The following is a 27,251-nucleotide window of genomic DNA, read 5'->3' on the forward strand; positions in this document are numbered from 1 at the left end:
GTACTCTTTCCTTCTATTTTTCCCACAACAATCCTGTGAAGTGAGTTGGGCTGAGAGAGAGTAACTGGCCCAAAGTCAGCTTTCATGGCTAAGGTGGGACTAGAACTCAACAATCTGGTTTGTAGCCTGTTGCCTTAACCAGTAGACTGAACTCTTTCTATATGGAAAAAGCGATGTATCTTGAGAGTTGGGTAAAAAAATCTTGACATGAACTGGAGGAGATAGTGTTTACTTTTTCTCATTCCTTTTATCTCCACGTCCACTTACCTTTTTGTAGCAGAATTTTTGTGACCAATTTGGTTGAGGGGCTGTCTCTTAGCATTATGCTATTTTTACTATCATCAGCAACATTGAAGCCTTGGCCTTTTCGACATAGGGTCAGGAGAAGAAGAGACATTTTTAAATGAGTTTTCTTCAAACTCTTCTTCCCTTGTTCAGAGAAGGTTTCTTCAGCCAACTTTCCAAAGGGAAACTGAACACCTATTTTGAAAAAGGGCCAATGAAGCATTTTCATTTTAGATAAAATGGGGAGGTATTGCTAACCATTTACCATGAATTGTGGTTTAGTGGTCCTTTACTATTTTCTTTTTAAAACTGATTGAAAAGAGAATGTTTGAATATGAATGTCTTCCACATATATTTTTCCCCAAGACAAGAGGAAAAGAACAAATCTGCAACTTTTATTTCCCTGTGTATTTGTCTCTTCTTCACACACTTATTTACAGTGGCCAGATGGAAGCCTCGTTCCCATCTTGTTTCCTTTCTCAAAAGTAGAGGTGACCCATTCAATTTTTGTAATTACCTTGGGTTTTAAATGTACGAGTTTTAATGTATTTTAAACAAAAATTACCAGTTTTGGATAGGAATGAATCATAAATGTGGGCTTCTTATAAGCTTCTTTGGTCATGTAGTTCAGAAAGCAGAAAACTAAACAAATAATTAAATAGGAATAATTTATATCCCCTCTCAGTTGTCCACATTTTCTTTTTTTCTACTGTCTTCCCTTTACATTGTTTTTCTTAATATGGAAAGCTTTTTCCCATATATGTAGGATGAAAAGAGATAAGTAATATGATTCTCCTTTTCTCAGTTCCTAGAAGTCAATTCTTTAAAAATTTGTCAGCTTATTGGCAGAAAGTGGTATTGTAAATAAATACAGGCATAGTTCCATAGACACTACCTGATCATATAGATAGCCTATAAATAATCATTCAGAAATAAGTTTCATTTTCCACATATATTATTACCAATTCTCTAAATAGCTTTGTAGTTGCCCTTAACCTATTTCCAATTTGGGAGATTCATGCATATCTTTGTTTCTTTCCTTTTTATAATGTTTTTCCCCCTTGGCTGTGGATTTGATTAGAAATTATATAATATCAGAATGGGCCTTTCCACCCAGCATTCCTCCAGTCCTCAAATCTTTTAATGAATCATGGTACAGGTAGTCCTCAACTTACAACAGTTCACTTAGTGACCATTTGAAGTTACAACAGCACTGAAAAAAGTGACATGAACATTTTTCACACATGGCCATTGCAGCATCCTCAAGGTCACATGATTTACATTTGGATACTTGACAAGTGATTCACGTTTATGACAGTTGCAGTGTCCCCGGGTCATGTGACAAGAAAACTCAATGGGGAAACCAGATTCACTTAAATCGTGTTACTAATTTTAACAAGAGCACCAAAGAAGAGCAACAAAGATGATTAGGGGACTGGAGGCTAAAACATATGAAGAATGCTTGCAGGAACTAGGTATGTATAGTTTAATGAAAAGAAGGACTAGGGGAGACATGATAGCAGTGTTCCAATATCTCAGGGGCTGCCACAAAGAAGAGGGAGTCAAACTATTCTCCAAGGCACCAGAGGGCAGGACAAGAAGCAATGGGTAGAAACTAATCAAGGAGAGAAGCAACTTAGAACTGAGGAGAAATTTCCTAACAGTTAGAGCAATTAATCAGTGGAACAGCTTGCCTCCAGAAGTTGTGAATGCCCCAACACTGGAAGTCTTTAAGAAGATGTTGGATAGCCATTTGTCTGAAACTGTATAGGATTTCCTGCTTAGGCGGGGTTGGACTAGAAGATCTCCAAGGTCCCTTTCAACTCTGCTATTGTATTGTATTGTATTAACTGCAGTATTTCACTTAACAAATATGGCAAGAAAAAGTGTAAAATGGGCAAAACTCACTTAACAAATTTCTGACTTAGCAACATAATGTCTGGGCTCAATTGTGGTCATATGTTGAGGATTACCTGTATATCTTTTCCTTTTATTGCTTTATTTAGGAAAAGCCTCTGCTACCCCACCACAATCTATGCCAGTTTATATAGATATTGTTGCCCAAATTTTCATTCCTGCTTCCATGGTAACTTCTGTTTTCTGCTGGCACCATTTTGCATTTCTCTTCAGAAGTCCAATTGCTGCTTCTTGCTTGTGTATGATCTTGATCTTTTCATGATGAAAATTTAGAGCTAATCACACTTCCCTCATTTCCCTTTCATTTTTCTCCAAGCCTCAGTTCTGCAGATAAGGGGGCATTACTGCTGGTGGTGTTTGACTTTGTGCTTCTCCAAATTAATGCTGATAATGGGAAATGACTTACTTTAAACTCAGCTGATCTTCCTCTTTTACCTTGCCAGAAATACAAGGGATGAGCAGTACTAATTTGTTTTTGTTCTGATCCTTGGTTCTTCTCTTGCTTTCTCTCCCTTTCCCCTATCTGGCTGAAGGTAAACCTTTGAATTTTGTCATGATACCCTCCTCCACCTAATATCAGTGAAAGCAGTATGCTTTGAATAAACATTTATTTTTGTGATGTTAGGGAACACATATAGGTTTAGTTAGAGCAGGGTTTTTTAAAAGAAAAAACTCTTCTGAAGAATGCACTTGACTAATTGGGTTTTATCCTCATTTTTTCTTTTTGTACTACTTCAGTGTAGTCCTTGATACTTTAATACATGTTATTTAAATGCTTCAATGCTCTAAATCCAAATAGAGAAGGGGCATTCCAAATCTTTTTCTGTTCTGGAATGGAGCATAGATTTTGCTATTAGAAAATTAGATAGGTTTTGAGGTTTTCTGTTTACTTTCAGGATTCTGAAATAACACTTTTTAGTTTCTGGACATCTGGCCCTTTATCTTTTTCCTTTAAACCTGAGAAATTTGTTCATTCCACAAAATCTGTTTAAATATTGATTTGCCCCAAATCCTTGGGCTGAAAGCCAGTTTAGTATAGTGCTTAAGGTATCAGCCTATGTGAGTTTTAGTCCTGTCTTAGGCACAAAGCTAGTTGGATGACATTGAGCAATTCGTTATTGCAGCCCTTGGAAGGAGACAATGACAAACCACTTCTGAAAAACTTTGCCAAGAAAACTGCAGTAAGTAGTCTAGGCAATCTTCAGCAGTCAAGGACTAATTCAAAGGCATACACAGACATGCATACACACAAAAAATTATTGAACAAGGTATGCAAAATATGTTTCTCTTCACTAAAATATGTTGCATATTTTTCAACTGAATGCTATTTTACTTGGGGTGTAAGACATTTATCATAGTCTTGGGTGGCTCACAATGTAAAAATAATACAAATAGAACAAAATAAATAGAAAAACACTAATAAAAATAAGTTGGCAATCCGGACTAATATCCAAACATATGTGGCATGTGACAAACACAACAAAAAAGAGGTTCTATCCACCCTACCCTGAGGCATTGGTAGAACAGGCAGATCTTTAAGACCTTCTAGAATACCATCAGGGTGAGAGCTGCCCAGATCTCCATCTAATCCAAATACTAGCCATATTTTAATATGTTTTGTTATGTAGGGTTTTTATTTGTTGCATTTGCATCATGCAATTTGATAAAGGAATGTTTAAAAGGTACATGAAAATTTGTCACCTGAAAGAACTTTTAACAGATATTTTAATGTCACCCTAACATTTTCCAGACACTTAAATTTTTAATTGGCTGTTCTTTTTTTAAAAAAAAAAATCACTTTAATTTGTAACACTTTTTATTTTAAAATGTATTTCTAGCATTGGCTAATTGAGATTAAATGGATTATTCTTCATAGTGGTCTTTCCCTATACAAATATGGTAGAGCAAGTTACATTTCTTAATAAAGTTAATTTTCAGGCCAGTCTCGACAAAAAATGGCTGAAGTTTCAAAGTCCTAAAGGTATTAGTTACTAAGTCCTTACATGAGATTTTAATTAGATTCTTCTTTTTTTAACAAAAAATAATTTTTATTGAATGTTTTAATCTTTAAAAACAGTAAAGAAGACACAACAAGAAAAAAAAAACACAGAACATACATAACAATATACAATAATTTTACAGCTTTCTATATCGGCTTTTCTGCTTAGCTTTTATATTTCTCCCTTCTACATTGCCTTCCTATTGCTTTAAACTTGTCCTATAATGTAGCAAACGTAGCATTAACACCTAAAATAATATTCATTATTTGTATCACCATATATTTATATTCCCTATTTTGTGTTTTGGCTTCTGATTTCTAGCCATTTATACATTTTATTCCATACTTTGTAGAAGTCCGATTCTTCTCTTTCTGTTAATTAGATTCTTCAATTCCCTCTTAGAGCTTTTCTTAGAGGGGCACCTTTTAACTTACTCAGTTGAGTGGTTGGCAAAGACTAATTTTACCTTCTGTTTACTTAAGCGTTTTGGACAGAGACTAGACTACTATTATTGGACCTAACACATAGTATAGTGAATTAGCAATACTTACTGTTAGATTACATTTATATCACATCTTTCCTCTGAGAGCTCAAGGCAGCATACATCTGGGCCTCCATTCCCACTCTCCCAAAATAGCCAGTCTATTCTTAAGTGAAGTAGGAACTTGAACATGGGACTGTGTAATCCTCATTGAAACCATAAACTCTACCTCATATTGATGTATTGATGTTGTCTGAACTATTTAGTAAGTCTTTTTCCTCTAAATGTTGCCTATTTTTGAAACATCCTTTGTTGATATGGAAACCTTCAAATACAGTATGTACAATTATTTAAAATAACACCACAAAAGTGGGAATTATAATTATGTATGCATATATTTCACCGTATTTGTAACTGTTCCAATTGGAAAGACTTTTCACTTTGTAATGTTAGAGATGCTTAACATTAAAAGAGCAGTTGTAAGTATATTTATATTTGGAGGCTGCAGTCCTAGCCATAAGTTTTGTTAGTAAAGATAATTAAATTAAGTGGGATATCTGAGTAACGATGCATGAGATTAAGAAGTACATGCAATAAAATAGGCATATTTGTTTTCAAACATTTTTATTACGTTAACAGGATGACAGGATCCTGATTTGTTGCAGCAATATATACTATTAGGCTATTTGTATGGTCTAGCACTCATAACACTATACATTAAGAATTACGTTGCCTAGCCCAGTGGTCCCCAAACTTTCAGTTCACCATTATTCAGATTTTTATGGACTCCAAATATTTTCAGGTAGTCCTTGACTTATGACTGTTTGTTTAATGGTTTGAAGTTAAGATAACCTTGGAAAAAGTGACTTACAATCCATCCTTGAAGTTACGACCATCGCCACAAACATGAGCACAATTGGGGTACTTGGAAACTAGTTTACATTTAGAATCTTGCAGAATCTTGTGGTCATGTGATGAGCATTTGTGATTTTCCCAGATGGCATATGACAAAGTCATTTTGGGGGAAGCCAGGTTCATTTAACAACTCTGTTAGAAATGGTAGTAAAATTGGATCTAGTCATTTAATGACTTGTTTAATGTCTACATTTCTTAATAACTGAAATTCCAGTTCCAGTTGTGGTTGTAAGTAGAGTCCATAAAAACCTGTATTATATGAAAATAATTTCATAAATGCTACCTTAAGCAAAAAAAATACGATGAATAATATTATCAACCTTTTGGATAGTTTCAGCAAACCTTGGGGATTGATGTTGATCACTTTGGGGGACCCAGATCTAACCCCTTCTCCCAATTTAGAAAAGTCATAGAACAATACTTGCCTTGTGTACAAAATACCACTTTTCAGATACATTTTTTTTGTTATTTCAGGTTCCATTTTATTTGTGCAGAATTCTTATAATGCAGAGAATAGGTATGAACATACAAACTGAACTTTTATTAGCTTTTGAAAATAAGGAATGTTTGAAATGTATTTGAATGGTAATAGCGTGTATTGGTAATTGGGCTGTTGGTCTAAGCTCTGAGCTTGGCAATTTGGTTGCAAACGTTTCGTCACCATTCAAGGATACATTGTTAGTGCACTTTGAATTGTCTGTCTGAACACTGGCCTTTCAATATCTTTTTATGTGATGCAAATTAGTGTGGGTGTTGCTAAACAAACAACAGTCACACAAATGTGCATCAATAAAAATGTATTTAAGGGTTAGTGTTCAGACTGGCGAACACAATTCAAAGCGCACTGACAATGTCTCCTCAAATGATGACGAAACATTTGCAGCCAAATTGCCAAGCTCGGAGCTCAGACGAACAACATATAAGGTGCGTTTCTCAAAATGGTATATGAATGGGGATATCTATATATTGATGTGCATTTGTGGATGAAAGATGGCAAATCCGCTTTTTATTAGTACTGCCTTAAAAACCTTCCTAATTATGAATCTTAGATGTATAGAAAGAAAGAGATAATACTGTCAGTGTTATTGCTTTGGGCATGGTAACAAAGAGTATGTAACGCTTTGGATTTAATCTGGAAGAATGATTTAGAATGGAGCATACTATAGAACTAGATAAATGGCAAAAAAACCTTGGGATAGAAATTGCAAATTGACAATGGCTACCACATATAAGGCAAATCTTTATAAAATGTTTTACAGGTGGTATTTGCCACTAGCGAGGTTAGCAAAAATGTTTAACACCATGTCCCCCAAATGTTGGAACTGTAATCAGACTCCAGGTACTTATTATCATATGTGGTGGACATGTATGAAAGCAAGAAAATATTGGATGAAAATACACACTTTGCTGGAAAAGATGACTACGCAGCATATAAATTTAAGCCAGAAATATTTTTGTTAGGTAAAATATCAAAAAGTTATGATAAAGGGACTATAAACTTGTATTGACAGCAGCGAGTATAGTTTTTGCACAGTATTGGAAAAATGAGAACACTGCACTAGATGAAAATATAATTCGGAAAATATTGGACTCTGCAGAGATGGATAGATTGACATTGAAAATAAAAGATAAAGGAGATACATTCAATGTGGAATAGGTTTTATCAATGGTTAGAGATAAGAGGTAGAAATTAGATTAAGAAAGATCACTGTTATGTGTAAGTAAAATATGAATGTTGTTTATAACTATAAGTACGCTAGTATAATTAATATGATATAAATAAGCTAGTATAATTATAAATATGGTTATAATTATTACGTATATTATCATTATCACTATCAGTATGTCTGTTGTTTTTTTATAAAGTTCTCTAAAATGAATTGCCCGGACAATACACTGTCTTCAAAATTCTTATATATAAATACGGTAAAAAACTTGACCTAAAAAAATATATCCAAATTTAAAATCGGCTGACATATTTCCTGGTTATTATGTTGCCTGCATTTTTGAAAAAAAATGGTGGGTAGGCAATGTCGTGGAAATCGTCTATTGAACAAAATGATGCGTTGGTAACATTTATGCATCTGTGAGGCCTGCTCATTCATTTTATTGGCCTGAAAGACAAGATGTTTGTTGGGTTCCAGAACTACATCTTATTTGCGTGCTTCCAGCGTCTTCACTTACATCATCAGATCGACAATATCAATTCCCAGAAACGACGCTAAAGAATATGGGTGTAAATTCAATAATAAATAAGCAATCGTTGGAATTTGGCAGTACGAACAGTACGGACTTCGGCTTGGGAACCATATAAAATACTCACTTTAGGCTTGCGAACCTAGGATAATCTGCCCAATTGTTGGCTTGGGAACTGGACAGATACCCACACAAGGCTTTGGAACGTCGAGGAAGAAACCAAACTATAGGCTTGGGATCCTGGACCAAGAAACCCACCTTTGGCTGGTGTTGCATGGCTATTGCGCGTGCCCCCTATGGCGATGGGGTTGCTGTGTCAAGTTCTTTAACTGGTAATGACAATGTCACCATAGACCAAGCAATATAATAGTAGTAATGATGTCTTATATAGCAAGACCAAACAGTAATAGAATGCATGTGATGTTGCCATACAACTTCCTCAACTTTGTCCCTATTTTTAGGGATTTGTATATCAGTGATGGAAAACCAACCCTATTTTTTAGGAGGTTTAAAACATGCTCTTTCTAATGGGAACGATTTAACAGTTTCCAGGAGGTCTTTTTTTTTTTTTTTTTTGTCAAAGTGAGCTGAAGATACCATATTTTTGGCGTTTTTACAAAAACCGTCAACTTTACACTCTATTTGTGAACTATTGGAAAGCAGTAGGAGAATGAAAATTTATATTCGAAAACCTTGTGTGGCTAAGTTATTACGCACAAAGTTTCACTTTTCTCATACCTTTCCTTCCAGAGATATAAAAAGCCAAACTTTAACCTTTTTTTGAGCCGCAGTCATTTTTGGCCAAAGTTGCTCCAACATATCTAGATGGAGATCATTCATGAGAATGTTTTTGTTATTTTGTTTAATAGAGCACAACAAGTTGTTCAAGATGGCCAAGTATTGTTTCTCTCAACAAAATATTGTTGGGAGATATGTCTCAAACTTGCTGAATCCTCAGGGTCATAATGTAGAAGGCTGCAGTATGGGGTCAAACAAACGACTATCTCCGCAAATATTGCATTGGCAAATGTAACACTTTACCAATGTTCATTGGGGACGTGTGTGCATGTTCACACCAAATTTCATCGAAATCGGTGATGGTCGAGCAGGGAGCCCCTGACCACTTGACATGGAATGACCCACCAAAAGACACAATCCCTCTCCACAAGATATAGTTTTATCTATCAAAAAACACAATCCCTCTTCACAATCCCTATGGATCAAGGAGTCATCCTCATATTCCAGGCATAATTATATATGTTCAATATTTGCCAAAGCCAATGGAAGATGATAGGGTAGCATTGCATAAATTTTGGAAAGGCTATGCTATCCTCCATTGTATGAGAAATGTCAAAGTAGCATGGCAGGATGTTAATGTGAAATGCACAGGAAATAATTCGACATAATGTTTTGAAACATTTTCTGTTGTAAATAATTTTGAAGGATTTGACCCAAATGAAAATAAAATGTCGACTCATAAAATTATTTGATTTAGAGCCTGATAGAATATGTGAAAAAATTAGTAGCCAACACTGAGGGAGAGCTTTCAAATGAAGGTTTAGTTGAATTGAAGAAAGAATTGGAAGCACAAAGTTTTGTGGAAAAAAGAAAGAAGAGGAATCCAAGATTGAATGGATTCCAAGATCCAACATATCAACAAAATTTATCAGAATTGGAAAGTATGGATCTAAATTTAGAATGTTTTGGAAAGGTACATTGGGAAATATATGAAATCTCAAAAGTGTTACCATGACATATATAAATGACATAACCTTTTCTTTGGGCCATAACTGCTAGGCATGTAATTGCCTGTCTTATACTGAGTGGTAATCCTTTGTTCCAAATGTCCAGTGAGAAAAATGGGGAAAGATTTGGAAAACAAGTGACTCAACTGGTAATTGTCCCTGCTCCAGTAAATGTATTGAGTGACTTAATATTTTCATTAATAAACTGTAGCTCCTCTCCCAAATCATCATCTGTAATGTGGTTTTCACTGTGTATGTGTGTGTGATTGTCTTAAAGGAGGGTAAATTCCTTATATTAAGGTATAATTTTGACTCTCAGCATAGTTTTTTCTTCTCTGTTTGTAGCAAAAATGGCTCAAGCAGCAATGGCGGCAGCAGCAGCATCTAGTCACGATGAGGACTCATCTGAAAGCAGAATGGTGGTTACCTTTCTCATGTCAGCCCTTGAGTCAATGGTAAGATACAATATGAATCTGCTGTACTGTGACTTTTCCTGCAGGGCTTATATCTCCAGGGACTTTTATATATATGTTTGTCTGTTTCTCTTTAATCATCAATTCATTTTCAAAACAGATTAGAACTATTTGACAATCTGGACCATTGTTTCCTAACATTGCATCAACGTATAGTACAGGTAGTCCTCAATTTACAACAGTTCTTTCAGAATTATAATGGCACTGAACAAAGTAACTTATGATCGTTTTCCACAATTGTGACCATTGAAGCATCCCCATAGCCATGTAATTTACATTCAGATGCTTGACAACTGGTTCATATTTATGACAGTTACTAATAATACAATACAATACAATAGTAGAGTTGGAAGGGACCTTGGAGGTCTTCTAGTCCAACCCCCTGCCTAGGCAGGAAACCCTATACCGTTGTAGTGCCTCAGGGTCATGGGATTCCCTTTCCCGACCTTCTGATAAGCAAAGTCAATAGGAAATCCAGATTCACTTAACAACTGTTACTAATTTAACAACTGTAGTGATTCACTTAAATGTGGCAAGAAAAGTCATAAAATGGGGCAAAACTCACTTAACAAATTTCTCAGTTAACGTAAATTTTGGGCTCAATTGTGGTTTTAAGTCGAGGATTATCTATAAGGAAAAATAGGAAGCAGAGTTACTCATCTGACTCAGTACAGAAACCAACAGTATTTGATTTTTCCTGTATAGAACCTTTTTCATTCCAGCTGGATGTGGTTTGAAAGTCAATTCTCAGCTACAAGAAACAAAAGAAAATGTTTCTCTTCTCATCCTCCTTGAAATCTTGAATGATAGTGCTTCTTACATGCTTTTACTAGTGTCTTTCATAATCCCTCAAATTTGGCAGTGAAAATATAAAATTTGGAAGGTTTACTTAGTGCCTCTACTTTGAATCATGTTGTTTCTTCAATATAAGCATGTGAATATGAACAATCAGTTCTTATCAGGACCCTCATGTGACCAGTAGTAGTCAAATACTGCCAGTCTAATGTTTGAAAAGGACTTTGATTCAGGTGATTAGGCTCCTTCATTTGGTTTGTAGATTATCAGTCTGCACCACTGATTAAACAAAAGCCCTTAGAAATTGTACTTGGATTTCTAAGAGCATTTCCAATTTGTCATAATTAGCTAAATTTAATTTTCAAATTTCAGTTTAAGAACTGCCATTGTTAATGCCTGTAACCGTGATGGCGAACCTATGGCACAGGTGCATGAAAGGGCCCTCTTTGCGGGCACGCGAGCCATTGCCCCAGCTGAGCTCCATTGTGCCTGATACTGAATGCACGCGCGCCTCCCGCCAGCAAGCTGGTTTTCGGGTCTCTGCCATGCATGCGCGGGGTGGTGGTGGATGCGCGGTGGGCAGGGCTTGTGCGAGGAGTTGTGCATGCATGGGGGTTTCAGGAGCATGTGGGGTGGTCACGTGCACATGCAGGGGGGCAGGGGGGTTGTGTACACATTGATTATGGTGCACGGACTCGCTTTTGGCACTCAGCGATGAAAAGGTTAGCCATCACTGGTGTCAGGGTTCCAAGTAACATCGTCAACAAAAGAAGACAAAATTCCATTTTATTAGAGATGTCATATTGGCACATCTGAGAAAACCTGAATTTGAAAGCTTCCAGGTTTCCCCATCCAAATGAAATCCTGCCCAGCACCCACATATCCGTCACATGGCCCAATCAGGCACTGTCCCAACTGGAGATGCCTCCCAGTCATATCCCTCCAAGTGCTGGGCAAGATGTCCTTGACTCTCTGAGAAAGGAATGCTATTATGACTATATATCTCCCATACTCCATATAATCTCCCCTCCCATTTTCCCACAACATTGAATGTGGCAGGCCTGAAGGCCCAATGCAAAAGATGGCTTCCAGGCCTGACAACTGACCTATAACATTATTTCAATAAAATGGGTTATTTTTCACTATTATATGCTGCCCAGAATTACATTTTTGTGAGATGGGTGGGCATATAAATATAAATAAATAAATATTAATTATGCAGTTCTTTCTTTTACTATATAGGTGATGTTAAGAATGGTAAAAGTGAATAAAGAGAAATACTGTGTAAATCTGATCTACCACCTGCAGCAATACTGTAGATAAGTTGTCACATTCTTTTATTGCTGGAACACTTTCATGTTGTTTGCATAGGTCTCAGTTTGTGCAGGTTTTTTCTGTGAAAAGGCTCTCCTTTGCAGAACAGGCTGTAGCTATGGTTTTAAAAAATAAAGCAGTGCCAGAGAGAGAGAGAAATCATTAGGTGTATATATACGTTTTCATATTAAACATTAGTTCTTGCTTTTACAGTTCTAAATGGCGACCTTATATTTCCATAGTGCAAAGAGCTTGCCAAGTCTAAGGCAGAGGTTGCCTGCATTGCTGTGTATGAAACAGATGTGTTTGTGGTGGGCACTGAGAGAGGAAGAGCCTTCGTCAATACGAGAAAAGATTTTCAGAAGGATTTTGTGAAGTACTGTAAGTTTGAATCAGAAATTCACAGACTTCTAAACTTACTTGTGAAGTTGATTAGAATCTGCACATAAACATTTTTGCTCATGTAACATTCCTTTTATGTCTAGTAATACTGTAAATAAATAAGGTGGGCTATTTTGAGAACATTCATGCAACTTCTGTGCCCATTTTCTGTAGCAGAAGGGAACAGACTATGCATTTGGTAGCATTATACTTCACCCCCCAACAGAAAGCAGTGCATTATAATATGTCTTACCTTAATTGCAAACTATGGTGCTGAGTATTGAGAGGACCTATGAGGAATGGTAGGGAATAATTGACATGCTTAGATTATGGATTATTAAGGACATTGGGGAAATGTCCAGTTAATGGATTTTCAGAAACAGAATATTGGCATCATATTTTCTCTAAAAAGTGAACCCCCCCCCCATACCTTCTGGAAATTATATATTAAAAATTAGTCATACATTACATATGTAATAATAATTTATAGAAGTTCATTAAAACAGTGTCAAATTATTATTACATATGTAATGTATGACTAATTTTTAATATATAATTTCCAGAAGGTATGGGGGGGGGCTTCACTTTTTAGAGAAAATATGATGCCAATATTCTGTTTCTGAAAATCCATTAACTGGACATTTCCCCAATGTCCTTAATGCACGTAATGTGTCTAAATAATGTCTTTTTCCCAAGCAACTGTATTCCTAGAGATTTAATTCAACAATGCTGGTTGTGTAAGAAAATTTATATGATTTATTTTTATAGAGCCATGGTGACACAATGGTTAGAATGCAATATTGCAGGCTACCTCTGCATTCCCACTGCCAGGAGTTTGATCCTGACCAGCTCAAGGTTGACTCAGCCTTCCATCCTTCCAAGGTTGATAAAATAAGGAGCCAGATTGTTTGGGGACAAGATGCTGACTCTGTAAACCACCTAGGGAGGGCGGTAAAGCACTATGGAATAATATACGAGTCTAAGTGCTATTGCTATTGTTGTGACAAAGTGGTTTGAACACAAGAAATGGGATGTCTGAGAAAGGTCTTAATATATGGATAGACTCGTGATTTAAATTAGTAGTTTATGGACAGTTTCACATTTCATAATTTCTTCCTAGGTGTTAACGAAGAGGCAAAAGCTGTAGAATTGCAGAAGGCAAAATCATTGTCTCTTGATAACAGGATGACTGTAGATGTTGTGGAAATGGAAGCTCTAAAGAAGTCTGTTGAGGATTATTTCTGTATTTGCTACGGTAAATATTTAATTTTAAACGCAAATTGCTTTTCAGAGCAGAACTGTGATGTTTCTCATTCTAGATTTAAATGCAGTTGATTTTGATTTGAGGAAGGCAGTTAAACGATCAAGATAGAACACATGATTTGAATTCTAATTTAATGATGAATGTGAGTTGCTATCTGTTTCATGGGATTGGTATTAATTAACTAGGTATATATAGCTTGCTTTATTCCTTTTAAGAATTATACAGTAAAGGCATTTTATAAATTTCTATATAAACAAGATATACATTGTACATAAAGTTAACCTTCATTATAACTAATATAATGAATTAGTTTTTGAGCATGCTTTTTATTCTTTCCAAACCAGCAGAATGTTGGAAAGAATTTAGGTTAAAAAAATCTCGGTCTCTGCCTTGATTTCAGCAGATTAACTCTGAAAATAGAACAAGACCAAATTTGATGTGGTGAATAAAACTGAATTTGACTTCTCTATTCAAAATCTCCCACCCTCTCATAAATATACAAAGATGCAATTTGAGGAAAAAGCAGACACTTCCCCTCCCCCCCAAAAAAAACCTTATACCCTAACCTTGGTTAGAGCCATACACGTGCTGAGTTCCTGCAGAGAAAGTGCTGATATGCATATATCTACACACAGATTCAACTGGTACTCCCTCCCAAAAGCTCATTTTTAGGATTTTAAGGATTACAATCTTTATCTGCCTCATTCGCGAAATTACAAATTTATAACTAAAGCCCACAAAATCAAATATAGATAAATGCTTCCACAAAGGATAACTAGGGGTCAAAACTCACAAATATACTAAAGCCTTGGAATGCTTATGGAGCATTCCAATCACATAGAGGCTAAATGCACCTTTGAGGAGAGAGTTTCATAATATGGGAGATGCCACAGAGAAAGCATGTCATAATAATAAATAAAGATGCTGCTGCAGGATGATGCTTTCCTTTGAAGTAAACCAGCTTCTTATTTTTAAAATAATAAATAAATAAAAACAAGAAAATCAGGAGTCTGTGTGGATAATTAGTTATGTTCACAGTGCTAGATCAGAGAACTCCATTGGAGACCTGAGGGCTAGTGAGTAGTTAAACTATTTCATCTACATAGAAAGAATTATTGGCTGATTTTTGTTTCAGAACAAGTTCAAGTATCAAAGAAAAGGACATGTTTGCTATTGTTTTGTTGTTTTATGAACAGAAATATTACTTCATCGGTACAAATTGATTTTCTCCTATCTAGGTAAAGCTTTAGGAAAATCAACAGTAGTTCCTGTGCCATATGATAAGATTCAGAGGGATCCATCTGCTTTGATAGTACACGGGCTTCCAGAAGGACTTGCTTTTAAACATCCCTCCAGCTATGATGTCACAACACTGAAGTGGATTTTGGAGAACAAATCTGGAATCTCATTTATCATCAAAAGGTACAAACTGAATTTTGCATTAAATTTCCTGAGAAACTTTGAGCTTGCAGCAAAATGTTATTAAATTACTTTGCATAAAGAATGTAAATATGGGTTATTAATGCCATTTAGCTTTCTAGCAGGACAGCTGTTTCCATGTAGCAACAGAGTCCCATATAAACCTATGCAGATTCCTAGAGAGAAACCCTTCCCAGGAAGAACATATCCTTCCTAGTTCAAAAGACCAAATTTGGGAACAGATTGGATGCTTATATGAGGAGGACAGATCATTATCACTACATATTTTTCTCTTCAGATAATTCAATAAATGTTAGAAATTTCTAAGAAATCAATTGTTCTGGCATTGGAAAAGAGGAAGATTTTAGTAAAGGACAATGATTTCACAGAATCACCAAGACTGCTCTATAAAACTTTACATTAATTTGTAATAGTATGGAAATTTCCTTTCTAAAACTGTGACAAATGATACCATTCAGCTGTGAATCAGATATGTTTGTTTATAATACTATTTCCACCATTCCTTCATCTTCCATCTACGGTCCAAAATGGACTTTGTAATATTATAGATGGTTGTAGGAAATATGGAGAAAATATTGAAGACATGATCTGAACCCTCTTAATGCCATTATTATGTTTATAAATAGATCTTGTAGAATAATAGAATTTGTTCTTTCTTTATGTAGGCCTTTCCTTGAGCCAAAGAAACATTTAGGTGAGTCTTAATTTGATCTTTTTAAAAAATCATTTTCTATACAGTAGCAATTCTGTAGTTTTTTTTAACATACAGTGGGGCAAAAAAGTATTTAGTCAGCCACCAATTGTGCAAGTTCTCCCACTTAAAAAGATGAGAGAGGCCTGTAATTGGCATCGTAGGTAGACGTCAACTATGAGAGACAAAATGTAAAAAAAAAACCCAAACAATCACATTGGCTGATTTGAAAAGAATTTATTTGCAAATTATGGTGGAAAATAAATATTTGGTCAATATCAAAAGTTCCTCTCAATACTGTGTTATATATCCTTTGTTGGCAATGATGGAGGTCAAATGTTTCCTGTAAGTCTTCACAAGGTTGGCACATACTGTTGCTGGTATGTTGGCCCATTCTTCCATGCAGATCTCCTTTAGAGCAGTGGTGTTTTGGGGCTGTCACTGGGCAACACGGACTTTCAACTCCCTCCAAAGGTTTTCTATGGGGTTGAGATCTGGAGACTGGCTAGGCCTCTCCAGGACCTTGAAATGCTTCTTACGAAGCCACTCCTTCATTGCCCGGATGGTATGTTTGGGACCATTGTCATGTTGAAAGACCCAGCCACGTTTCATTTTCAATGCCCTTGCTGATGGAAGGAGGTTTGCACCCAAAATCTCACGATACACGGCCCCATTCATTCTGTCCTGTACATGGATCAGTCGTCCTGGTCCCTTTGCAGAGAAACAGCCCCAAAGCATGATGTTGCCACCCCCATGCTTCACAGTAGGTATGGTGTTCTTTGGATGCAACTCAGCATTCTCTCTCCTCCAAACATGACGAGTTGTGTTTCTACCAAACAGTTGTATTTTGGTTTCATCTGACCATATGACATTTTCCCAATCCTCTTCTGGATCATCCAAATGCTCTCTAGCAAACTTCAGATGGGCCCGGACATGTACTGGCTTAAGCAGGGGGACACGTCTGGCACTGCAGGATCTGAGTCCCTGGCGGCGTAGTGTGTTACTGATGGTAGCCTTTGTTACGTTGGTCCCAGCTTTTTGCAGGTCATTCACTAGGTCCCCCCGTGTGGTCCTGGGATTTTTGCTCACCATTCTTATGATCATTTTGACCCCACGGGGTGAGATCTTGCATGGAGCCCCAGATCAAGGGAAATTATCAGTGGTCTTTTATGTGTTCCATTTTCTAATTACTGCTCCCACAGTTGATTTGTTCACACCAAGCTGCTTGCCTATTGCAGATTCAGTCTTCCCAGCCTGGTGCAGGTCTTCAATTTTGTTTCTGGTGTCCTTCGACAGCTCTTTGGTCTTCACCATAGTGGAGTTTGGAGTGTGACTGTTTGAGGTTGTGGACAGGTGTCTTTTATACTGATAACAATTTCAAACAGGTGCCATTGATACAGGTAATGAGTGCAGGACAGAGGAGCCTCTTAAGAAGGTACAGGTCTGTGAGAGCCAGAAATCTTGCTTGTTTGTAGGTGACCAAATACTTATTTTCCACCATAATTTGCAAATAAATTCTTTCCAAATCAGCCAATATGATTGTTTGGGGTTTTTTTTACATTTTGTCTCTCATAGTTGAGGTCTACCTATGATGCCAATTACAGGCCTCTCTCATCTTTTTAAGTGGGAGAACTTGCACAATTGTGGTTGACTAAATACTTTTTTGCCCCATTGTAAGTTGATACCTGAAAAGAAGTATACAATACTGAAAGTTCTAATTTTTTCCAGCCTTTTGTGGGAGTAGAATAATTTTCTTGGTTATTCCAAAAACCCCTCCCCCCTGACATCTCATGCATGAATTTATTTTTGGTATTCTCTTATAGTAAAGCAAATCCTATTATTGAGAAGTTATATAATTGTCTCAGATATTGCAGCCCTGTATGGCTGTGAAAAGCCTGGGCAGAGGGGGAGAAAAACTTTGTGCACAAGCATTTAACACAGCACCTCTTTTCATATAATTAAAGAAACTATCATTTGCAAAGTTAGCCTGTCTTTCACAACTTATTCCCAATGCCATCTGTACATACCAGCGATGGCGAACCTTTTTTGGCTCACGTGCCATAAGTGGGGGGAGCGCAGGGGGGTCGTGTGCAGGCGTGCCGCAACCATAATGCAATGTGCGACCTCCCAGTGCGCATGCACGCGCTACAGGCACTACCCCCCCTTTTTTCATGCTTTTTTTGCCCTCCCCAGGCTCCAGAGGCTTTATAGGAGCATGGGGAGGGCGAAAACAGCTTCCTCCACCCCCCGGGAAGCCCTCCGGAGGCTTCAGGGACCTTCAGGAGGCTTCCCTGAAGCCTTTGGAGTGCTCAAAACGATCCTGCGAGCAAACTGGAAGTCACTTCCGGTTTGCTCAGAGGGTCATTTTGAGCCCTCCGAAGGCTTCAGGGACCGTCAAGAGGCTTCCCTGAAGCTTTCGGAGCGCTCAAAACGACTCTCTGAGCAAATAGGAAGTGTTTTCCTGAACCTCTGGTTTGCCTGTAGGGCCAGTTTTTTGCGCTCCGGAGGCTTCAGGGAAGCTCATGAAGCCTCCAGAGGGCCTCCGGAGGGTGGGGAGGCTCTTTTCGCCCTCCCCAGACTCCTATAAAGCCTCTGGAGCCTGGGGAGGGTGAAAAATGGCTTTAAAAAAGGGTGAACTCAGCTGGCCAGCGCGCACATGCGCGCTGGCCAGCTGACAGGGCAGCTCCTCGCATGCCTTGACAAATGGCTCCGCATGCCACCTGTGGCACCCATGCCATAGATTTGCCATCACTGGTATATACATTTGTATATATACACCCGAGACAAATTCTTTGGGTGTTCCATCACACTTGGCCAAAAAACAATATTCCTGTTACTATATATATGTGTGTGCTTTTTTAAAAGGTGCTTTTTGTGCATCTCCTACATGTTGCAACACGTCTCTTTCTAAGATTTTGCAGTTGTTTATTCATATTGAAAAAAAAATATGCTATCAGAATTTTCAGTAATGATAATTTGGAAGGCATAGAGCCTTGAATAACATTGCCATGACACAGAGTCTATATCATTAGAATTGGTGTGTTTGTGTGTGTGTACAAAATTCTCCTGACAAAGTTCTGAATGACTTTACAGAGAGATAAAAGTGGATAGTCCAGATATTTTTTAACACAATCAAGAGCTATTGATGCTAAATTGAACTGTAAAAGTTCCATACAATTATATAGTAACAGGAAAAATATGAGTTTTCTTCATCAAATTGTTTATTTTACATTCCCATATATATTCTGTATTCAGATTAATGTTTGTGTGTTAATAGATTCTTTTTTCATTTTTTTTTCAGGCCGTCTTTCAGATTCGTCACACATGATGACATCTCCAGGTATAAGGTATAAATCATTTTATGGCTTTTTAATTTTTTTCCTACAGCTTTTCTACAAACAGTATAATAGTATTTTTTCCAGTGGCAAAGCATGAGGTGACAATATTCAGTATTTCTGTCTTTTAGCTGTAATTCACAAGTTTGTGGATGACAGATTTGTCATAACAACCGTAACACTAAAAATTTAATTTTATGGTTTAAAATTAGGGTTTTAGTGCCAGACCTACCTACAACTGGCTTGTGCTAATCTAATGAGGAATTTGGAACGAGTTGCACATCAGATGCAATTGTCTAAAAGTTTGCTATAACTATTTTAAGGCCCTTTCAAAGCCTTCTAAGCATAGGAAGTCTGGAAGGAATATTTCTTTTAGCATCCTGGAGAGCCAGTTAGCCTAGTGAGTGCTCATTTAGTTGAATCAAATGACAAAATAAATTCATATGATATGTTATACTCACAGAGAATTGTCTATTCTCTAGTTCCATTCAGGTGAAGACTGAGCCCAATGAAGATTCTGGTACGCATTTCTATTTCTTTTGAAAAATACTAATTCCTTGAACTTACAAGGATATTGTTCATAGCAGTGTGTGAATTGACATCAATCTGTGTCCATAAGAGCAGAAGTTCAAGTATCTCTGCTGTCAAAATTCTGTGAAGCTTTTTTCCCCAATATTTTCCTCAAACGTATTGTCAAGTGCATTTTCCTAATATACATGTTTTATTTGAATTTTTCAGAAATATATGCATTTTTAATATGAAGCAGCCATTAATTATTTGTAGCCATTTCCAAATTTCTACTAATGAGCTTCATGGCCTAGCCAGGCTGCATGACTTACATTGTAATTAGTGGATCTTGAAAATGTCTCTTTGCTAGGAATTTACTTTAATACAAGATTTCGTCCTAACCTTTCATAATAATTATAAGAAATATTTACACATGGGTCCTTCTGGTCCTGCATTTCATTGCCACTGTCATTTGAGGCAAGAACATTCATAAAAATTATGGCCATTGCTAAAATACTTACTTGCAAATGTGATTTTCTAAATCCCCACCCCCTTCCCAGTGCAATTGTCTATTTTCTAGCCATGAATTGGATAATTGACTGGCCACACACCTTTTCAGAAATAGTACCTTGTTTCCCCAGAAATAAGACCTAACGGGAAAATAAGTCCTAGCATGATTTTTCAGGATGCTCGTAATATCCCCAAAATAAGCCAGAGTTAAGATTGTCAGCCAGGTGGATGCATTTAGCTCCGTATTTCCCGGAAAATGTAGAACCTTATTCAATGGTGAAAAGAGTAAGGTTCTACATTTAGGCAAGAAAAACGAAATGCAGAGGTACAGTATAGGTAGTACCTTGCTCAATCCCTGTGAGAGGGATCTTGGAGTCCTAGTGGACAACCGTTTAAATATGAGCCAGCAGTGTGCAGCAACTGCCAAAAAAGCCAACACAGTTCTAGGCTACATAAACAGGGATAGAATCAAGTATCACCTGAAGTGTTAATACCACATTATAATGCCTTGGTAAGGCCACACTTGGAATAATGCATTTAGTTCTGGTCACCACGATGTAAAAAAGATGTGGAGACTCTAGAAAGAGTGCACAGAAGAGCAACAAAGATGATTAGGGGACTGAAGACTAAAACATATGAAGAACGGTTGCAGGAACTAGGTATGTCTAGCTTAAGAGAAAGAAGGACTGGGAAGACATGATAGCATTGTTCCAATATCTCAGGGGTTGCTACAAAGAAAAGGGAGTCAAACTATTTTCCAAGGCACCTGAGGGTAGAACAAGAAGCAATGGATGGAAACTAATCAAGGAGAGAAGCAACTTAGAACTGAGGAGAAATTTCCTGACAGAACAATTAATCAGTGGAACAACTTGCCTCCAGAAGTTGTGAATGCCCCAACACTGGAAGTCTTTAAGAAGAAGTTGGATAGCCATTTGTCTGAAACGGTATAGAGTTTCCTGCCTAAACAGGGGGTTGGACTAGAAGATCTCCAAGTTTCCTTCCAACTCTGCTATTGTATTGTATTGTATAAATAAGACCTAACCAGAAAATAAGCCCTAATGCATCTTTTGTAGCAAAAATTAATATAAGACCCAGTCTTATTTTCGGGGAAACACGGTACACACTTTTTGGATCTTTATTCTGGGTGTAAATTTCTTAAAAAATTAAAAGCTTAAGTAAAAATAAATCATTTGAATGTAAAAATAGGAAAATATAAGTTCTTTTTCAAATTTTTGAGTCTTTTATATGCCGCACTACAGGTCAACAAACATTGTTTAAATGGTAATACTCATTCATAAGACATGCAGTAACAGGAAAACTTTGTGAAGAACAAAAATGTTTTATAATATCTGATACAGCAGAGATCTTCAAACTTGGCAACTTTAAGACTTGTGGACTTCAACTCCCAGAATTCTCCAGCCAGCATAGCTGGTGACTAACAATTCTTACCCATTGCAATATGTAAGGAATGTAGAATTGGCTGTGGTTCAGTGTTTCAATGTAGAAAAATCTTGAGCTTTCATTGGTCTGTATAATTTTTGATACTCAAAACTAGTGATTTGTATTAACCAATCTTTAGATACATGTGGTTTATCTGCAGCTGTACAAATATGGCAAGTGTCAAGTGGGTGTCTTACAGATTGTTTCTGTCCATGCTTCTTAGTTGGACTGAAATAAATATGTACATACTTTGTTTTTGGTTCATTTTGAAAATTGAGTGATAGGCTAAATTGGGTTTGATCTGATAATTGTCAAGAAGAAGAAAAACCTACAATTTTCTTGCAAGGTAGATGAATGGAGTTATAATGGTGATTAGTGCACTTGGAAAACCAGGATAGGGACAGATCATTGTTGCTAAGAGTCAGCACAGACTTCAATGGCACATAATCAGTTATTTATAATATTGACATTGTTGAGAGTCCATTTGTTGCATAAACTTGGGCTTTAACATGATAATTGCAGTTACCATATTTGTCGGAGTATAAGACGCACCCTTTTTCCTCAAAAAAGAGGCTGAAAATCTAGGTGCGTCTTATACATCGAATACAGCATTTTTTGCCTCCTGAAGCCCACCTTCTTCACCAAAATGGCTGTGCATACCCTTATGGAGGCTTTCAGAGAGCTCCTGGGGGCTGGGGAGGGCAGAAATGAGCAAAAATGGGCCGTTTTTTTGCCGCCCCCAGCAGCACTCTATAAGCCTCCATAAGGCTATGCATGCAATTTTTTTGACAAAAAACGGGCCCGTTTCCCCCCCTCCCCCAAGGAGCACTCTGCAAGCCCTCCCAAGGCTATTCATGCCTTTTTTTTTTTTTTTTTTTGAAAAAAGGGCTCATTTTTGGGAGGTTTGCAGAGTACAAAAACTTTTTTTTTCCTTTCGGAAAGCTCTTTACTTAAAGTGATTGATGAGAATTAGATTGATCAAGTGCTGTGTCAGCAGAAACGAAGTCTTAGGTGCTGCAGATTGTCAGTGATTTCTTTATCCAGCACATGGATAAATACACCTGGAAACATCTACCTACCTACCTATTCGCTCTCTCTCCCTACCTGCCTACTGTTTCTCTCTCTCTCTCTCTCTCTCTCTCTCTCTCTCTCTCTCTCTCTCTCTCTCCCCACCTACCTACCTACTCTCACTCTCTCCCTATCTATCTACTATATTTCTCTATCTCTTTCTATTTCTCTCTCTCTCTCTCCCTCTACCTACCTACCTACACCCTCTCTCTCTCTCCCTACCTACCTACTGTATTTCTCTATTTCTCTCTCTCTCTATCCCTTTATCTACCTACCTATCTACTCTCTCTCTCTCCCTACCTACCTACTGTATTTCTCTTTCTTTCTTTCTTTCCCTCTCTATCTATCTATCTACCTACCTACCTATTTTTTAAAAAATTTGCCTCTTCAAAACCTTGTTGCGTCTTATACTCTGAAAAATACGGGTAACTCAGAATGTGTTGATTTTTTTAATGCATATGAAACAGCAAACGGTGAGCAGTCATTTAGATTACTAATTACTCATGTAAATGGAATATTAATTGTTTCTATTACAGGACTCGAGATGGTAACAGTTAAAGAAGAATCAGAAGACCCTGAATATTATCAATTTAATATTCCAGGTAACAGTGAATGTGAACCTTCTTTTATACAGTCTGAAATCTTGAACGGTAAATTATGCAGGCAGAAAAACTGAATGAAGGACAATGTAGTTTGAAACCAAAATAGGGTTTTGGTTCCAGTATAATCATATAGTATTTGAAGCAGAACTTGTTTTGGGTTAGGTGAGCCTCATCTGGTTCCAGCTCAATTGTGTGCTGCATTTGCTCCCTAGGCACTGTTGTCTATGCCCCCCCTCCCCCTTTTCTTAAAAATTGAGAACTGTTTCTGAGTGTTTTAAATAAATTAAAGTTAAGTATAATAACTATCCTGTCGATAGTCAAACTTATTGCCAAATACCAAGTATTACAAATGTGTTGTGTTGGAGGGAAGAATGGAAGGATAGTCTGCATGCGGCAATGCCATATGAAAGTTTTATATATCTCAACACTTTATATCGATTCTTATTAATGATAGCTATCAAAAACTATGTGGGCTTGTGTACTTTATTTAAAAGACACAAAGTCACTCTTGTTTGGGAGTATAACTTTGGGCTGCTTACAAACAGCAAAAGTCATAAAAACACCATAAAATCTGCCAGTTCCTCCCAACATCCCACATATATATCAATAATAACTTTATCAGGCTCTACCGCAATGCTTGACGTAAGAGCCAGCTTTTCAAGGCTTTCTAGAAAGCTAGATGGATAGTAGCTTATCAAAGTTCAGGAGGAATAATATTGCCAACGGAAGGAGTTGCTATCAAAGAGACACTTCCAAGGTTGATCTAGACAGCAGAAGACCCTCCACCTTATCTGTCCTTGTGAAATGATCCGCTTAAAAATTACGGGGATGATACCTAATACAAAATAAAAAAAGACAACCACAGCAATTATTTTTTAAACTTTAGAGTATTCAAACTGTTTTTGCCCTCTTGTAATATCCATTTGGAAGTAGCATCCTGATTGCAAGTTGTACATACATGGTGTTAGCATGGTTTGGTTGACATTGTCTACTTTGGCATACAATTAAGGACTAATGAAATGTGTAAATTTGTAATGTGGCTTTTGCAGTAGCTATATACAAATTATTCTGAAAACCATTTCAAAGGACAGCATCATTTGACTTGCCCTATCGGAGACATGGGTAGCATTTAATTCAATAAATAAATAATTGTTGAATGATCCCAGCCTAATGTAGTTTCCTGGGGCTAAGGTTTAAAATAAAGGCACAGAATTGAGTAACCTTTAGAAAGGTAAGCAGGTCTTAATCTGATTGGTACTTGGGTAGGAGACCACCTTAGAGCCCTCTTTTATGTCACACTAAACTTTACAATGGAAAATTAGGGTTTTATATTATTAAAAATCGTAGTTTCATTTCTTCCTTCCATAATTTACATTTATCTTCCAGAAGGCTATTTTAATGAAAAGCTAGTCACATTCAGTATCTTTTGTCGTGGCATTTCTTCTTTCTCCTTCTTCTGCTGACCCAGATGAGAGTTTTACTGGTTTGTAGCGCCCTTTAAAAAAACAAAAAGACCCATTCTGAGCAAGATGCTCTGCGAGGAGACAAACATTGAGGATGAACAATGCTAACTGGACAACTGTCCAATTGTGACCCGTCGCCTAGTGCTGGCGTTGCAAAACATCACAGCAAGGTTGGTTTGCACCAGAATGCTGAAAATAGTGTGTATGAGCTGACAACAGAAACGGTATAGGATGGAAGTGGATGTATATTCTTTACAGAACCATATCAGGCTTCATTTATGTAGCCAAGAAATAACAACATAAAAAACTGCTTTGCTTACAGATACCTTCTTTCATGTCTCGAGGATAATACTGCATTGCTCCATTCCCCAATCTCCTTTCTATAGTCCTTGAAGCCTTCAGCTATAGCAGAGGCAGTAGTGCCTTTATAAAGGGCAAGTGATACATGTATAGGGGTGTGGTTCCTTTGTGTAGACTTTCTTTTTGACTTTATTATATTTTATTTCATAAAATTATATTGTATTTTTTTTTATTGAGCAAAACAAAAATAGTTGTGATGGTGATATACATTTTCAAAGAGAAAAAAACCTAAAGTTAAAAGTTTTTTAAACAAGTGAAAAAATATGAGAAAAAATATAAAATAATTACAATTTCAATATATAGCTAATGCAAATTTATCTAATGCAAATCTTATTGAAGTACATATATATTTCTGTACATTTATGCATTTTTTAACACTGTATTCTGAAGGAACAGGTCCCATATTTCATTATACTTATTTATACAAGTGTATTGCAGCATTGAAAAAAAGAAATGTATGGCTCCATTTAGTCAATGAATTGGACATAATTGCACTTATGAAGATATAGACATACTATTGACTTTAAAAAGTAGCTGTTAGGATTATAGAAGAAAATATGCAAGTCGGCATTTGAAAGCAATTTTTTAATATGTAACTGACCTTTTTCAAGGATCAGCATAGTGCCTATAGACTTGAGGATTTCTGAAGTACCCCTAGGCAGTTTCCATGGAACCATAAATTTTAAGCAAAATCTTATGGTGCGAATCTCATAAGACTTCAATGCATTGTCACATTAAATTCCAAAATTTCATGATTTTTTTTTTACAAAATAACTGCAGAAAACTTCCACCTATTTATTTGAAAAAAGGCATAAAAAAGCCCTTCGCGGGCAAGGCATACTTAATTGAAAATTCATTACTGTTCTAAAATGCCTTGAACTTGGATTTAAGAGGTCATCTTGGATAAATGGGCACTATGTGCAAGCATATGAATCACTAATAAATGGTCTCAACAGTATAGCCAGAAGACTGAACCCCATCTTGCTTACTGTCTTGATGACACTGGAGAGTGTTCCTGCCTTTCTATTTCATCACAGTTTTCTCAGTTGATGGGATTTGTCATGAGATTGATAGTTGGTTAAAAGTCCATTCTTATATACAGAAGAAAAAAGATTGCTGAGTAATAATTGCCCCCAAGAAAATAATTGTATAAGTCTTGCATTGTGATGCTGGCTGAGGAAGTTGTTATCTGTCTTTCTTGCTGCATTGGAAACAATCTGGAATTTAAATAGAAATGAAAGGGTATTCAAAATGAAAATATGCATTGGCTAAATTTGCAAAATATTCACGTTTCTATGCTTTCTGTGTCAAATGAAGTTTTTAAAGGATGGACAGAAAAGGATATTAAAAACATTGTGGCTCCATTTAGGTAACAGGTCAACAGAAGAAACTTACCAACAGTTTAGTATTATCTGAAGTGACAAACTGTGGTTTATACTGTTTGTTAAAACTGAATTGGAAGCCATGGATTTAAAGTAACTTTTCAAAACCCTACAGCTTGTGCTGACCATATGATAGTTGATAGATTGTAATTATGCCCATTGCTTGACTTCCAGAAATTATGTGCAAAGATTACTATGTTGAATGAATTAGCAGCTTTAAATTATTGCTTGTTTTAATGGTGCTGAAATGGTATGGAGTGCAATATAATTTGCTATCATTCTAGGATCCAGCGGTAAATCACTCTTGGAATTCTTCACACTGCTGTAATTCTTAATTGTATTTTTGTGTCACATCAAAAATGCTGAATACAAATACTTCCCATAGATGCCCACCGTAATCTTCTCATCTATCATATTTTTCTTATAGAGCGAATATTGCGGCAGGGGGGAAGGGTTGGTGCGGCAGCGGTGTTTGCCGCCGCCACCTGTCATTGCTGCTGCTGTTCACTGTTGGGGGACACTGGAGTCTTCGTTGCCAAGCAGCTGATTGGTGGTTGGATCAGCTGATTGGCGGTATGCCGGGAGACCGATCCAACTGCCAATAAGCTTCTCAGCAAAGGCTCAATTGTTCCCTGGCGACAGCAGCTCAGTTGACTGGTGGCGGAGCCCTGACGAGCCATGTGCTGG

The 27,251-nt window shown here is 36.9% G+C and overlaps 1 protein-coding gene across 4 annotated transcripts in view; it reads left to right on the top strand.

The window, feature by feature from the left end:
- Positions 1-27,251, top strand: part of GTF2I (general transcription factor IIi) — a 71,905-nt gene that overhangs the window by 1,795 nt on the left and 42,859 nt on the right. For 3 of the 4 annotated variants that reach the window (XR_014174381.1, XM_081941419.1, XM_081941421.1), the window contains exons 2-10: positions 6,073-6,115; positions 9,885-9,994; positions 12,364-12,502; positions 13,623-13,757; positions 15,005-15,188; positions 15,872-15,900; positions 19,199-19,244; positions 19,715-19,752; positions 23,294-23,359. Coding sequence is in view for 3 of the 4 variants with exons in the window: in XM_081941419.1 (XP_081797545.1) it covers positions 6,103-6,115; positions 9,885-9,994; positions 12,364-12,502; positions 13,623-13,757; positions 15,005-15,188; positions 15,872-15,900; positions 19,199-19,244; positions 19,715-19,752; positions 23,294-23,359 (760 nt within the window). In the remaining variant the exon portion in view is untranslated. The remainder of the gene's footprint in view (positions 1-6,072; positions 6,116-9,884; positions 9,995-12,363; positions 12,503-13,622; positions 13,758-15,004; positions 15,189-15,871; positions 15,901-19,198; positions 19,245-19,714; positions 19,753-23,293; positions 23,360-27,251) is intronic. The other variant, XM_081941420.1, reaches the window with a different exon arrangement.

Source organism: Natrix helvetica, assembly GCF_964273705.1.
Source record: "Natrix helvetica genome assembly, chromosome: 2".
In the NCBI taxonomy this organism is placed as follows: Eukaryota; Metazoa; Chordata; class Lepidosauria; order Squamata; family Natricidae; genus Natrix; species Natrix helvetica.